Source organism: Pyxicephalus adspersus, chromosome Z (genome assembly GCF_032062135.1).
Source record: "Pyxicephalus adspersus chromosome Z, UCB_Pads_2.0, whole genome shotgun sequence".
Lineage (NCBI taxonomy): Eukaryota > Metazoa > Chordata > Amphibia > Anura > Pyxicephalidae > Pyxicephalus > Pyxicephalus adspersus.
Genome location: NC_092871.1, coordinates 62,684,451 through 62,700,777, shown reverse-complemented (window position 1 = coordinate 62,700,777; position 16,327 = coordinate 62,684,451). Strand labels below are relative to the sequence as shown.

Sequence of the window (16,327 nt, the reverse complement as noted above, 5' to 3'; positions counted from 1 at the left end):
AGACGTTGCGACTGACGCCACAGCTCCCATCATTCTCTTCTACTATACATACTGCACAACTCCCAGCTTCCCTTCCTATAATACAAAATCTTCAGCACTACAACTCTCAACTTTCTTACCTTTAATACACAACTGGCTCCACCACAACTCCCAGCATCCCGCACTACACAACTAGCTCCACTACTACTCCAACAACCATCCCCCCCCCCGTAATACACAACTGCCGCCACTACAACTCCCAGTATCCCCTCCTTCCCCCTGTAATACACAACTGGCTCCGCTACAGTTCTCAGCATTCATCCTTGCTGTATATGGATTTACTACAACGTCCATTCTTCTTTAAAGACATAATCTGCCTAACTACAACTCCCTGCATTTTTCCCCTTTACATTAGCTGCTTCACTATAAATCCCAGCATTCCACCCTGTACTACACAACCTGCTCTATGGCAACTACCAGCATTCTTTCCTACTGTACATAGCCTGCTTCATTACATGTCCCAGCATTCACCTCTATAGTACATAGTCAGCCCCACTACAACTCCCAGCATCCCTTTTGCCTTATACTTCTTTGATAGCTAATCAGCAGTAAGCTTAAAATCCTAATTAGAAACTGGCAATAAATAAGAATGCTGATGTATATGGTGGCCATGGGCCGATTAGGATGCATGTGCTTTTGGACTATTTGAGTTCTGTGAGTTTGCTCAGGGAGATTTCACATCAAAAAAATTAATTTGATAATGACAACCTCTGACATCTGGGGACACTTTTATTTTAACCTCCAAGCAATATGAAATCATTTTTCAGTCAGATGTGATGCATGAAATTATCGCATGGAACTACTATGACTGTCTGTGGTCTCTCTTACATCTATGGCAACTCAACAGAGAAAGATGTCAAAATAAATGAGAAAAAAAAAACATGTCTGAGCAGAATATGGTTATGGTTTTTATAGCATAAGACTCTGGTTGCTGTATCATTCATCGCAGGCCTGTGTTGTCAGCACCAAGGCTCCTGATCCAGTACAGGTAAATATACAAACAAGAAGTAAGTCACTGTAAAGGAAGGGTTAAAAATCAGGTCAGGACATCATTACCTAAAGAAGTGCTATTTGTGCTGTGATCAATGCGCTATAAATATTTAAATTGGAATTGAAAATATTGGACTCGTGAATTATTGACTCGTGGAAATTGAAAATTAATTTTTTTTCCCCGTTTTCTGCCACCAAATAAATATCTTTAAAAAATCTGTGAATAGACCGACTTGGTATTGCGTTTGTTCAGCTTGAAGTATAGTGTTAATTTATTTACCTTTGCCTCATCACCAGTCATTTCTTTTGATCTAAAATTCTTTGTCATTTGATTTTTATTTCTAGAAGCAGCAGGGAGCTGTGGACCATTTTGCTTGGGAGATCGGCCCTAAGGGACACAGTAAGTGAAATATTTTATCATCAAACTATTGCAGATAGCTACCAGGGAAACACATAAAACATGTGGGCTGGTGTCACTGTCTTTTGTTAAAAAAAAAATCAATTGTTGGGTATGCACTTTCCAAATCTGTGTCCCAAGTCGGCGTGCAATGTGTAGGAAGAGACTGTCCTCTTGTTCCATAATATTCATTCAAAAAGTACTGAAGCCAAAGGGGCAGCTTGTCAGCCAGGCAAGTAGCATTTTTAAATAACGGTCAGCATTATTAGTGTTTCTTATGAAAGGTTGTCCTTTGCAACAAAATTATAGAAATAAAAAGTATTAATATAAAGCAATGAAAATAAAACTTTGAGATGCATGAAGGGAGCACGGGCTACCAGTGCAGTATGATTTAGCTATAATGGGGAAAGATTAGAGATTAGATCGTCTGCTTTTGGTTTTTACTGCTTTCTGCTCAATAGAGATGTTCACCAAAAGTGACAATTGTTTACCCAGACAGCAAATGTGTAATGGTAAAACAGGCAGAAATAATAATGCTTTTTTAGTAAATTAGGTGAAAGAGATGGAGAACCACTGTCAGCTTTTAGTGCTGTCTGCTTAAATTTAAGAGTATTGAATAGTGGTAAAACTTAGCGCAGGTTCTAATCATTCCCCATTCTAATCAGAACTGTAAGCATTTTTTTTGTCTGGACTTACTCTTTTTAAAATATTATGACATCGCTGTTGTGAAACTCCTCACTCCACTGTTTTTTTTCCAATAATCTGGAGATCTGAGGATGCCCTGCTGGTGATGCAGGAGAACAATCACCAAACACACCCACTCTAGAGCTATTTAGTTTCCTAAAGCCACAGCTATGTTAAGTCTCTCTTGAATGTTAAATGTGATATGACTATAAAGGAACATTCGAAGAGAAGATGCTTAGAACAGGCATCAGAAGGTTTGGACACAGTGGCCTTGTGAGATGCCGTCTAATATTGGTGCTGCAGATGAATAAAGAGTGATCTGATAAAGGTAGCGTTAACTGTCTGGTTTCAGGTCTAGTTGATTCCCCACAATTTATCACAAAATTACAATCAGGGTACATGCATAATATTCTCTAAATGACTTTTTTTTATCTTTTTGTACAGTTTTATGAGCTGGATTAATTTATTCTGTAGGTGAGTCCAACATTGGCTTTTCCACGCAAAGCAGCAGTCTGCTCTTTAGCTGTCCATCATGCCCCTTGAACAGTGAATACTCCAATAAACAGTGCTTAGGGAGCAGGAGCTATGTTGATGGGAACAGACTGCTAAGAAGCCTGGCTGCTGCTTTTGTGAGAGATAACAGGTCTGTTCTACCAGCTCAGGGATTTTTACCCCTTTATGGTGTGTTCGTTATAAAAAGAAAAATAGATGCTGCCTTATGTGCAGCCTGACTGTAAATGATTAAGTAGTGAGGATGCAATTGAGTTTTGAGCATAGTTGCAATCTTTTATTTAATATTTTTTTAATGTAAAGTTGATTGCTTTTATTTGATACAGGGAGTTTCTCTGCTGGGTAAATGCAACATTAAGGTTGGCAAGAGGGTCTTTGAGAAAACATTTCTTGCATGAAGTATTCATTGACAGAAAGTGTTCTGTTTGGTAATTTAACAAATGTATTTGATTTTTAGATGCAGATCAAGGCTGAACTTGATAGATGTGGAGGAAGATTTCTTCAAGGCTTGGCGTTCTACAAACCTCCCAGGTACACTAATATAATGTGTAATATGTAGAAAAGCTACATTATTCTTTCTTTAAAGAAAAAATGTCTAAAAAGATTTTAAAGAGGATGCATGTCCTGTTCACCAGGGCTTTGGAGTCCGAGTCGAGGAGTCAGAGACAATTTTGGGTACCTGGAGTCGATAAAAATGTTCCGACTCCTGATAAATATAAGTTATAATAAAAAAAATAATCATAATTAAGTACTTCTCTGATGTAAGAATACAGCCCAGTGCATTATTGTATTTCTACTAGTGTGAAATTCAGCTGAGCTATTATACAACCTGACATTCAACATTATTGTAATCTAGATTATGTAGAATACAAAAAGTGTTTTCATTTTATTTCAAATATAATGTGTTTAACACGTTCATTTGAGTGTAAACAAGTGTAATGATATAGGTGAGTGCTGTGGCCTGATGTGTGTTCAGGTGTTCTGTCTGCACTCTCCATATATGCTCCCATGCAGGGCTGAACTTTAACATAATTTTGCACACCACCTAATACTAGGAAGTAAAAAAAAAAAAAAATAATAAACTACCATTTCTATATATTGTGACTGATAATTTTTCTAAAATGTTGAGCACAATTGAGAAAATGAAGAAAGTAGATGAAGAAAGTGACAGACAGATATTAAAGGAAGACAGTTCTGCAAGTATTGGAGAAAGTCAAATCGAAGAGAATAGTGACACTTTGGATAACACTGTTGAAGAAGCATCTAAGCGTACTACTATTCAACATATGGGTTGTGCTGTTCATACTCTGCAACTTGCAATAAAAGATGGATTGAAAGATCGTCATGCAGCTACTCTAATTGGCACATTGAGGCAAGTAACGGTTGCAGCCAGGGCCCCAAAAACAGATGCCTTTTTGAAAAGATGTGCAGGAAAAAGAGCCATTTTGGATCAAACAACACGCTGGGGGAAGCACTTATTTGATGGTAAAGCATTTGCTTGAACTAAAAGACTTTCTTGAAGAACTGGACAATGAAAATATTATTACCTGAAAGCCAGTGGAAACAAGTAAAAGAACTGGAAAATCTACATTCTAACCCCTTTACTGTGACCAAGAGTTTGCAATCTAAGGATTTAACACCTGGTAAATTCTTCTTGAAATGGAATAGCTTGATATATTGCCTGAACAAAAGTGAAGGGTTAAAAGCTGATGGCATTGTATCTTTAATGAAGAAAAGAGAGAATCTCTTACTGGATAATCAAATCTTGTTAGCTTCTATTTATGTTGATCCAATGAGCCGAATTTTGTTGAGCGATGACCAGACTGATACTGAAGTATGTATCTGATGTAGAAGTTTGCATGAACAGATTACTACCTGAAACACCACCACTGGATGAAGCTATAAGCACTGGTAACTCATCCTCCTCTTCAAATGAAGAACTAGACTTTGATTCCTACTTGGACAAAACTAACTTTGAACACTAAAGCGACATCGCATATGCGTGAAAGATAAATGACCAGAAAATGTGCAAATAAAGAGATTCCAGCAGGAGTTTTTTAAAGAATTAGAAGTAGAAAAGTGTGATTGCTCATCGAAACTGACTGTAGAAGAAGCCATCCTTGTTTATCCCGAGATTATTAGTGATGTGGCTAGAACTGTAACAGCAATGCCACCCACCCAAGTCAGTGTTGAAAGACTATTTTCAGCTCTAAAAATATTCAAGCCAGATTTAGGAGCTTCCTATGAAAGAGGATCTGGCAGAAGCAATTCTGTTTCTTGGAACAACACTACATACAGTTAGTTTTGGATTGCATTTAACAGCTTTTCCACTCTACAACTATATTCCAAGTTTAATATATAAACTGTTTTAGGTTTTCCAGCTTTTGTTTTTGTTCATGTAGTTAAGCTTTGTTTTTGTTTTAAAACTACCAAAGAATGTGGTTCATATTTTTTAACTGGTAAAGTTCCTGTTCCTGATTTTTATCCATGCTATGCTACTACTTTATAGCCACTTGATAAAAACAATAAATAAAACCTTATTGTTTTCAATTTTTTTCTTTTGTTTAAACTTGCCAATACAGTAGTGTGTCAGCTTCCTAGCTAGTAGTTCTGTGGTTAAATGGCGTGTATGTTGCCTTTCTTCAATCAACGTGGAAAATAAATGAGCAGAATACAGGGTTTCTCATTTTATCTTCACACTTTTGCATTCAAACTTCACAAAAAAAAATTTTCACCCTTGTCAAAAAATTCTTTTGCATTCAAACTTCACGAAAAAATGTAGGCCCCCTAATTATTTATAAATCAATACATTTAATATATAATTTAATAAAACACAGTATTTTTCTCAAGAATAACATAAGCCAAAGTTATAATCTTTTGAATACTTTTTTCCAGCTTGCTTTTACCTTTAAATATTAAAACGAGTTTTGACTACACCCCCGGTCTCTCCATCGCCTAGGTGGTGAACTGCAATCTGGCAAATGCCATCCTTGGTGGGAGTCTTTCTAATCCTTTCCAACTGCCCTAATTATGCAAATTTTTTTGTCACTGTGCGATTGCTCTGTCTGCAGCTGCTGAGCTTGTGAGCTCTGCGCGCAGAGGGAGGGGGAGAAGACCAGGAGAGGAAGAAAACGTAAACTCGCAAGTCACAAGCTGGCCACTTCTAAACACTTCAGAAATCATTATATATTGCATAGATACAAGCTGACCCAGCCAGTGCCACCAGGGAAGACTGACATTTTAGTGCAAGTAAGTAAGAATAGATTATCTAATTGAAAGACTAGTTTTTGAGTATAGTTCCTCTTTAAAACCTACTTCATTAAGCAAGTAGATGTTTTTTCCATCTTCCTTAGCAATGAGATCAAAGATTTTGTTAGCATAGCTAAGCCCTTCTTGAAAAGAGTGGGAATCATTGTGCCTTGCAGTAATTAAAGAAGTTCTTTTTAATGACCATTGGAATTTATCAATGCATCCAACTATTGTTGAAATTGATACTTTAATTCCAAATTTGGCAAATAATTGATCCTTCATTTCCCTGAGTCTTACTTTGCAATCTTCAGACAATAACTTGCGTAACTCCTCCTTATGGGCTTTATCCAACTTTGAATTTCCCGGGCCTCCTCTTGGTAATTTTTCCACTCTACTGGAAGATTCATAGGTCTTAATAATTTTGGTTATGGTTGTACGATTACAACCCAAAACCATTGCTATCTGAGAGGCATCACTTCCATTCAGATAACTGTCTACCCCTCTTTGACGTTCTGCATTACCTAATTCTCTGGCCATAACCGTAAGTGCGATACTAAAGTTAAAGCTAATAACTTTAAAGATAAAAATATGAATAACATTTGTTATTTTAATACTTAGTATAAATCCCTGAAATAAAGATATTTAATTTTAAAATTATATAAAGTAAAAAACATATTGCTTGTCAAATTATTGGGAGAGGTAAATTTAAACTGAGGGATTGTGAAAGCCGCCGTTGCTAAACTCATTCTAAAGAATGCTGATTGCCTGGATGTAATGTGTGTATTTATTGTGTGGATGGTCTATTGGATTCAGTGGTTTGTCAACTTCCTGAAACAAGCAATCCTATACTAGTATATGGCATGTTTTTCCACAAATAGCTAAACACAATTAATGCTGTCTCAAATGTCCTAAATTGTTTTTTAAGTTCACACAGGTCTACAGGAGAATCAAAAAGTGTAGGTTCAGAATTTTGGTAATTCATAGAGATAATAAATTGCTTGACTTTCATTCTTTAGCACCAGCTCTGCAGACAGGGTGAAAGCCAGCAATGTAGCTCCTGCATTGAAGGATCTTGGATTACGTTTAAGCAAGTTTCTGGTGAGTCAACTATTTGACTTGATGCAGAGGTAATTAAGTGATTCTTTCTTAATGACAATTTAGTAATTGGTTATCTTGCACTGATACAGGGACTGGAAGAGGAGCAAAGTGTGCAACTCTTGCAGTGCTACCTCCAGGATGATTACAGGGGAACCCAGGACTCTATAAAGGTTAGACCTCATCCAGCCCTGTGATATAATGAACACAATACAAGACCATTTTATATCTTTTGCCATTGTATTACAGCTGGTGCCTCAAGATGAAAGGCAGAGTCAGGCACTGATGTTAAAGGTTTGTCACTTTTTTCTGGTTATTTATTTTTTAGGATTGGCATATGTTTAATGTGTTGCATGAAATATGTTTTCATAATAACGCTTTTCCAAATTGAAATTGCCCCCATAAATTACCAATATGATAAATATGATGATTTCCATAATAATTAAGGTCTGGACATTTTACATAGCTATTTTACCATAGACACTGAATGCAAGTACCAAGCTTTTTGTTACTTTACTGTTGGGTCCAATGCTAATTAGCTTTTTACTTATGACCAACATCCTAAAAATGGCAATGTGTGATTTCTTAAATTACATTTTAAGTGCCCCACTTTCCTGCCATACCAAGTAAGCTTTCAAAAGGTTGTTTTTTTTAGCGCTCATATTCCAAGAATGAGGAGTGGCTACTCAAATGCCTTTTTTGTTCTATATACGTTGAATAGCTAAAACATTAAAAACACCTATGTAATATTAATTCCACCTTGTACTTTTAAAAGTGCTCTGATTTGAAGCAGGGTCTCAATGTGACCCTTGAAGGTGTCCTATGGAACCTGGCACCAAGACATGTTGGCAGGTCCTTTAAGTCATACTGCCTCTGACAGTCTGCATTCTTCTCATAGTTGCCATCTCTTCTCTAGGTTAATGAACATGCACCTGGCTATGCTCATGAGCTTTAATTAAAATGTGATTTATTAAAACAGAAAGCTACTATTCCTTTCAGTGGTGGTCAGTTGTGAACATGGACATGCTGACTGATATGTGATTGTGTAGCCCCATACACAATAAGCTGCAGTGTGTATTTTTCCTAACACCTTACTTTTAAGGCCACCATTAAGCTTTCTTCGGCAGTTTGTGCAACTATAGCTTTTTTTGTGGGATTGGACAAGACGGGCTAGCCTTCCCTTTAATGCAATTAGCCTTGGTTCTGTTACTAGTTCAGCAATTGTCCTTCTTTGGATAAATTTTGGTAGGTACTAATAATTACATACTAAAAACAAATAACAAAAATGTTTTGGAGATTTCTTTGACCACGTTTTTAGTCAAATAACATTTTACATTAGACAAAACAACTTGGCTCTTTACATTCACCTGTTTTTCCTAATTTTAACACATTACTTTCAAGAACTGACTGTTCTACTTGCTGCCTGTTTCCTACTCCAACAGGTGGCATTGTACCTACGTAATAAAAGTATTCACTTTACTATTGTTAGTGGTAATGTTTAATCTGATCAATGTATGTATGCTTGGCTATTTCTTTTCACAATAAGGCTTTCTAAAAGTGTTGGTGGCATTTTTTTTTTGTAAGCTCAAGTAGGACTCTTGTCCTGCTGAAATTTTTGGAAAGGATTTCCCTTCTTTCTGTCTCATCCTGTTGTGTCTACTGAAGAAGTTAAATTTACCTTTTGTGTCTATTTTAATGTGTGTGGTTTGTTTTAAATTATAATCTATTTGCAACTTTAGATGGTGGAATATTACTATGAAGATAGGATGTGTATGCTGCGATGTGTTCTACATATGCTGACTTATTTTCAGGATGAAAAGCACCCTTATAAGGTAAACTTATTAACCATGTCCTGTGACTGTTTTGCATAACTTTTCCTATGTATTTTTTGAAGTTTTCCTTTTCTCCCTGTTTAACACTAGAGAATTGCAGTTCTTTATTAAGATAAGGCTCTGCTGAATGCTATGAGTACTATACTGCTTGCTTTATTCTTTTAGGGACACAGATTAAAGGTAAATTAAACCTTAAAAAAAAGAAGGGACATACTATATCTTCTTCTGCAATAAAACAATTTTCTCTGCCTGTTCACAATCTTTTTGCACCTGGGTGACAGGAATGAATAAATTCCCATGCACATACATAAAAGTTCCAGCCTGTTCAGTCAGGATGAGAAAAAACTGCATAATGTAAATGTGATATATTTTTCTTATACCCATTTGGATTGTTTTCTTTTTAAATAACTTCTTCCTGTAGAAAGAGTTTAACGAGTGCATGGATATGCTGGAACAGGGAAATCTAATTGGAAATTATATTAAAAAATTTGAAGAACTGTGCAAAGAAGATGCCCCTACATGGGAAACCCATGGGAACCTCATGGTATGTTTTAGTTAATATTTCCATTCTGTATAAAGCTTGACAAATGTAAATTATAGTTTGTGTTTACAATCTATATTGAGTGAGCCCTCCATTTACTTTTGTTGTTTTTTTTATGTTCTCGGTTTTCCAATATGTGGTGTTTGTGTACAGACTGAGCGCCAGGTTTCCCGCTGGTTTACACAGTGTCTCCAGGAGCAAGCCATGTTGCTGGAAATCATTTTCTTGTATTATGCATACTTTGCAATACCTCCTGTCAGTCTTTTGTCACTTACTAAACTCTTTGCTGAGCAAGGCTTTGGACGTCGACAGCAAAACCGTCACTTGGTTGAGCAAAATTTGGATCCCTTAATAGACCGAATTGGGTAAGAATTAATAACTCTCCTATGATATAAATTCTTTCAAAGATTTTCAGTACAATGGTGCCTGTTCAACAGACTTATCCAGTCTGTTGCATGTTGTGTTAATTGGTATTAATAAATAGTATTTATATAGCCCCCAACATTTTACCCAGCACTGTACATTGAATAGGGGTTGCAAATGACAGACAGATACAGACAGTAGGAGGAGAGGACCCTGTTCCGGAGAACTTACAATCCTAAGAAAACCTATATAAATAAATTTCTTATGCACCAATATTTGTACCTGTATTCAATTTTCTGCAGTACGCATTAAAGCGTACCTATACTCACAAAATCAACTTTGGCCTTATGGATAACATAAGCCCAAGTTTTAATCATCCGAATACTTTTTTTTTCAGCTTGCTTTGATCTTTAAACATGAAAAAGAGTTCTAGCCACACCCTCAGGTCTCTCCATCGCTTAGGCAGTGAAGTGCAATCTGGGAAATGCTATCCTTGGTGGGAGTATTTCTAATCCACTCCCAGTGCCCAAATTATGCAGATCATGTCCCTCAAGTGCAACTGCTCAGTCTGCAGCTGCTTCCTGCTTCTTTTCAGCTTGTGAGCTCTCCGTGCAGAGGGCTCCAGCTAGTGTAGGGAAGAGAGGGGGAGTGGGTGGAGAGGAAGAAAACAAAAACTTGCCAGACAAGCTGGCCACTTCTAAACACTTCATAAATCATATTTTTCATGGATACAAGCTAACCCAGCCAGTCCCACCAGGGAAGACACATTTTAGTGCAAGTAAGTAAGAATAGATTAATAATTGAAAGACTAGTTTTTGAGTTTAGTTCTTCTTTAATGCATTACAATTTGTTGTGGTTTACTCTACAGCAGGGGCATTATTGCATCAGGGTGCTATGCTAACAGATTTTACTGCAACACAGCAATGAACTTGATAATAAGCTTTCAGTTGTACTGGAAAAATTCTGATTCCAGAACCACCAAGGTTGGGGACATTATAAACAGTGTTGACATGTCTTATTTACAGATGGTGTCTGATAAGTAGTATGTGAACAATTTTTACTATTCACAGTAAAGGAGGACGTTGTTCAGGGAAGGAATGCTGGAGGTGTAACTGTGGTGGTGGTGGTATGTGAAGAAAAGTGGTGAGGAGTGTATTATAGTTAGTAGTTGGCTGCATTATGGAAAAAAAAGTAGTGATGTGCATCCATTATGTAGAAGTGAGTCTATGAAAATAATAAGTTAATGTCTTTCCCATGTACTTTGTACTATATACAAATAAATATAAAATAAATATGAATTGTATAGAGAAACAAGAAAAACGCACAATCATCATGCTATTTAAACCAAACTTTAAGGGGACCTATTCTTTATTCATTTTTTAAATGTTTATACTTTCCAAACAATGTACATAGTGTTTTTTTCATTTACAAATGCATGCACATTCTTTGTTTTACAAGTATAAAAGCAAAAATTACTGTAAATCAATATACACCTATTAGTTACTTTTGCCTGCAACAATCATTTGTGATTGTTTTGGCTATACTCTTTGAAATGATGGTTGTACTGACAAGCTCGTTTCTCTGCAGAACAGCCTATTCTGTTTTGAAGGGAAGGAGTGTGAGACCCCTCTATGGCATTTTGGTATATTAGTATATTCTTTCACTGGCCACTTTTTATTAGGTACATCTGTTCAATTTCTTGTTATTGCATATATCTAATCAGCCAATCACAAAGCATCAACTTAATGATTGTAGACATTATCAAGATGAACTGCTCAGGTTTTTTTGAATGTTGCATGGTTTTTGTAGCTAGGCAAACTGGTCTGAGTATTTCAGAACCTGCTGATCAGCTCATATTTTCATGTACAGCCATTCAACCAAAAAAAGTTTACGGAAAATGGTCTGAAAAAAGGAAAATAGCCAGTAAGGGAAAGTTCACTGAGGGAAGATGCATGGTTTTGCAGAGGAGCATCTTTAAATGCACAAAACATTGAAACCTTGAACCAAAGCAGCATTCGTAGGAGATAACACCAAATGCCACTTCTATCTTAGAACAGGCACTTGAGACAACAATTCACACAGGCTTGTCAAAAGTGGACAACATCAGATTGGAAAATTGTTGCCTGTTCTAATGAATCCCAATTTCTGTTGCAGAATTTGGATACCAAAATCAGAATTTAGCGTCTATAACATGAAATCTTGAATCCCTCCTGCCTTGTATCAGTGGTTCCGGCTGGTAGTGTAATGGTATTAGAGATACTTTTGGTGCACTTTGTACCCCGAGTACTGATTTAGACATTGTTTAAATGTCACAGCCTAGTTTAGAATTGTTGCTGACCTTGTCCATCCTCTTAAGACCGCAGTGTTAGCTATCCAGATGGCTACTTCCAGCAGGGTATTGTGTCATGTCCTAAATCATCTCAGATGGTTTCTAAACATGACCTTGAGTTTACTGTACTTTAAACAGATAAAGTTTGGGATGTGGTGGAACAGGGGATTCTCATCATAAATGTCTAGCCAACACATCCGCAGCAATTGTATGATAATAGCAGGTCATTATAGATCACAATCCCAGAGAAACGCTTTCAGCACCTTGTTCAATTTTTTTCCTTAACCTCCCTAGCATTTTTTTCATGAAAATTTTTTTTCATTGTAGGCCTGTAATTTTTGGGGCATAATTTACCAGAATATGTCCAAACAAGAATCTGAGTAAAATAAAGTTTGAAACACAAAATCATGTCAAAATAATTAAATTTAATAATAAACTTTAAATAAAAAACACAAAAATCTGAGGTTTTTATGATTTTTCTCATAAACTAATAAACATCCCGGATGTGATATATTTTGAAACAAGGGACCAACATCACAATCTGGGCAGTAAAACCGAGTTTTCTTTGTTATTTTTCTCCTGGTGTCATCACGTTTAGCGCAACCCACCACGCACATCCTCGTTGGCGCTTCTCTTCTTGCGCTTGGTGGTATGTGGTCTATAAAGTGGTGACCAGTCAGGTGTTCTGGGATCACCGCCGTGGTAGCACGGCCTCCAACTCTTTCTGTTTCTGCTCTTTGATGTTTCATATGGCCTCACAAATTTGCCAGATAAAATCATGGTGAAGTACAGGCCTGTCATTCTTTCTTTGTTTTGAAAAGAATGAAAGCATTTCAAAGACATTGTTCCACCAGATGTTTAAAAAAAATTTTATAATATTTTCTCTGTTGTTTTCTAACAGCAGGATAAAAAGTCATCGCCTGGTCAGCTCTGTCAACACTCCCCATGGTGCTGTTGTAATCCAGAACAACTTGTGGTTTGAAGATGTCTTTGCTTAATCAGGAACTCAAATAATTCAGAGGAGCTGTAAAAAATTATCGGTGGTAACACAATGCTCTTGATTCAGCAATGGCTCCATTAGTGACAGCACAGATGATGAAGCCACTCCATAGCTGCTGAATCTGGGGCTAAATTTTGTGCCTCTCCCAGTGTATATGAGGGTGTTCCATATGTACCCTGTTGCTGATTCACACAGCATGAATGACTTGACTCCAAATCTGGCCCTCTTGGCTGCGATATATTGGATCCAGCTAAGCCCCCCCTTGTAGGCCATTAGACTTTCGTCTAAGCTTACTTCTCTTTGGGGGACATAGCTGTCTCTGAAGTTCTCCAACAACATCTGATACACCTCCCAGATTTTTTTCAGCTTGGGCGCAGGATGTGTGGTCTCATCAAATGTTTCATTATTTGAAAAGTGTAGAAACTTCATTATTAGGCAAAAACGATACTCACACATGACTGTTCCGAAAAAAGGGGTAGTGATCCGCCTATTTGTGGACCAATACCACTTCTGCAGGGCTTCCCTTACCACTTCCTGCAGAATAATTAGGCCCAGAAACAGCCACATGTCCTTTTCAGTGACAGGTTCCTGTTTTTTGGTCCTGGAAAATCTGCTGGATGTGGCAGCTAACTCTTGCGCGGCGTACCTGTTGGTTTCCTCAACAATTTTCTGTATGGCTTTGTCATTCAGAAATAGCTCCAGGTACGCCACGGCGTTGTGCTCCACTTCTACTTTCAGACCAGGCTCCACAGTGAATGGCAGTCTTGGGGGCACTGGCTGAGGCTGACTGATATCAATTGAGCACCAGGTGCGGATGCCACTAACCTCTGTGTCCAAATCGCTGTCACTTTGTGTCCGATGACAGGTTTCCATGGTAATCACTGTAACTTGACTCCACTTGCGATTCCAAGTTGCTCTCGCTGTCTGCAAGTTGTTCATATGCAGCTTGACTTGGAAGACGCCTTTTGAAAGCCATGGCAGAGGTCAGGGCTGGCAGCAGGCAAAAACGTCAAAATCCAGGCAGAGGTCAGGGCAGGCGGCAGACAGAGATGTCAGAATCCAGGCAGAGGTCAGGGCAGGCCGCAGGCAGAGAAGTGGTCAAAAGATCAGGCAGAGGTCAGTAATCAAATGTAATGGCAGATAGGCAGTGCACTGTAACTGTGTAACTCTCACTCCAACGATCAAAAAGATACTGGCTACTTTGTATTGGATTCAATACAGTTATTTGTATTAAATCCAGAACAAAACATTTGAATTTCCCGCTGGCCACGCTCACCGGCAACACACGATTGCATGGAGGTCACTGGTCCTCCGGTGACTCAGCAATACAGAGACGCTGTTGCAGAGGGAAGACCGGAAGAGAGGAGCCACGCAATGGCTGAAGCAGAACGGAGGAGGACACTGGTGGATAAGGTAAGGCTTTATTTATCATTATTACCGCTGCTTTACCTACCCCTAGTGTGACTCTGGGTTACCACTTTTAGCAAGTTTTTTCTACCCCAAGTCACACTCGGGGTTACCGCTAGGGAGGTTAAAGAATGAATTTCCAGAAGGCAAAAGGAGCCCAAAGCAGTACAAGCAAGATGTACGTAATAAAGTGGCTTGTGAGTGTATGTGCATATACATTTCAGCTAGACCTACTGATCTCTAAAAAAAAAAAAAAATCATTTTTTTCCCATTTTCCCAAAAAAAAAAAAGTCCAGGCTTAACCATATCAAAAATGTATACAAAACTAGGGTTTAGTTGTACATGGCTAACAACCAGGAAAAAACACTGTGGGGTGGCCTTGTGTCTGGCCGAACATTTGAACTTCAGGGTTCTCCCCAGGCCCTTTTAGTTGGGCGTACCACCCGGCTGTTTTTGGGTGGTTACTAACGAGTTTGGTCACAATACAGGGGCTGCCACCCGCCTACAATTTCTTCCCACCCGGCTTAAAAATATTTCTGGGTTGAGCACTGAACTTCCATGAAATGAAGTTGGTGAGAGATACTGAAGGGGGATCCTAGTAGTGATAGGATCAATATCAAGTCCACTGGTCACATTCATTGTATACTATGCCCCTCTACTGGCCAAGTGGCATTGTTTCAAGATTTAATCACCTGGGCTTTACCCAAAGTTCAGGGAACCATGATTTTTTAGTGGACTCTAATGTGGTCCTTGATCGAATGGACAAATTGGAACTCCCCCGACATAAACATCCCCCAATAGGTGTGCACATTTACTGCGCCAGCATGACCTGGTTGACATTTGGAGAGAATTTAACCCCTCAACCAGAGATTTTTCACATTACTCCAAGGCACATTAGCTCTATATATTAACCACATATTCTTCTCAGCCCACTCAGTCCCTCTCGCCTCCAGCTCCTGCATTCTTTCCACCACTTGGTCTGATCATGACCTGTGGTCATGACACCCCTAGCGTTCTAATTCTGTCCATATTTTCATTGCAAAAAGCGTTACATTTTTTTGCATGGAAATTTATTGTACATTGTAGGCCTAAAATTCTTAGGCATAACTAACCAAAATATGTCCAATATTTAATAAATTTAAAATTAAACTTTAAATAAAAAACACAAAAACCTTTTAAAAATAAAAAAAACAGAAACCTGTAATATAACTTTTACAGTAACATGTATTATATAAAGATTTCTTTGTATTGGATTCAATACAGCTATTTTGTATTGAATCCAATACAAAATTATTTGAGTTTCCCGTCGCTCCTCCCGCCTGCACCAACGCATTCACCGACGTCACTGGGAAACCCTGAATCTCTGCATTCGCCGGCTGAAGATCGAAGAAAGAAGATCTGTTCCGAGGACCTGCAGGGACCAGCAGGGCCCCGGGGGATGCCAACGGAACAAGGTAAGTGGAGTTTTTAGCAACCCCAAATGTGACTCGGGATTACCGCTTTTAGCATGTAAAATCCACTGAGTCACACTCGGGATTACCGCAAGGAGGGTTAAACTAGCCTCTATATTTAAAAAAGCCTAAACGAAATTCATATAAATCCGTGCGCTGGGGCGGGAAATTTAAAATTAGAAGTATTTTTAAATGTCAAATGTACCGATTTGACATGTAAAAATACTAAATTATTCATACCACCAGGGAGGTTAAAACAAATGGTGTACCAGGACCTGGCGGCTTCTCAAACGCCTTCTATAAAAAGTTCAGATTTAAGTTGGGCCCCCATCTGGTGGGATACTTTATTGTCCTGAGGGTGGGTGAGAACTGGCAAGGCCAACCTAGCTCACATAGGTGTAATTCCCAAACTGGGGAATAATCCTTCATCTGTCTCCAAC

The 16,327-nt window shown here is 38.1% G+C and overlaps 1 protein-coding gene across 7 annotated transcripts in view; it reads left to right on the top strand.

Annotated features, from left to right (window-relative positions):
• NUP188 (nucleoporin 188) overlaps nucleotides 1–16,327 on the top strand; it is a 51,865-nt gene that overhangs the window by 201 nt on the left and 35,337 nt on the right. For all 7 annotated transcript variants that reach the window (XR_011923584.1, XM_072431736.1, XM_072431737.1 and 4 more), the window contains exons 2-9: nucleotides 1,375–1,429; nucleotides 3,078–3,151; nucleotides 6,886–6,967; nucleotides 7,057–7,137; nucleotides 7,214–7,258; nucleotides 8,704–8,796; nucleotides 9,218–9,340; nucleotides 9,491–9,702. Coding sequence is in view for 6 of the 7 variants with exons in the window: in XM_072431736.1 (XP_072287837.1) it covers nucleotides 1,375–1,429; nucleotides 3,078–3,151; nucleotides 6,886–6,967; nucleotides 7,057–7,137; nucleotides 7,214–7,258; nucleotides 8,704–8,796; nucleotides 9,218–9,340; nucleotides 9,491–9,702 (765 nt within the window). In the remaining variant the exon portion in view is untranslated. The remainder of the gene's footprint in view (nucleotides 1–1,374; nucleotides 1,430–3,077; nucleotides 3,152–6,885; nucleotides 6,968–7,056; nucleotides 7,138–7,213; nucleotides 7,259–8,703; nucleotides 8,797–9,217; nucleotides 9,341–9,490; nucleotides 9,703–16,327) is intronic.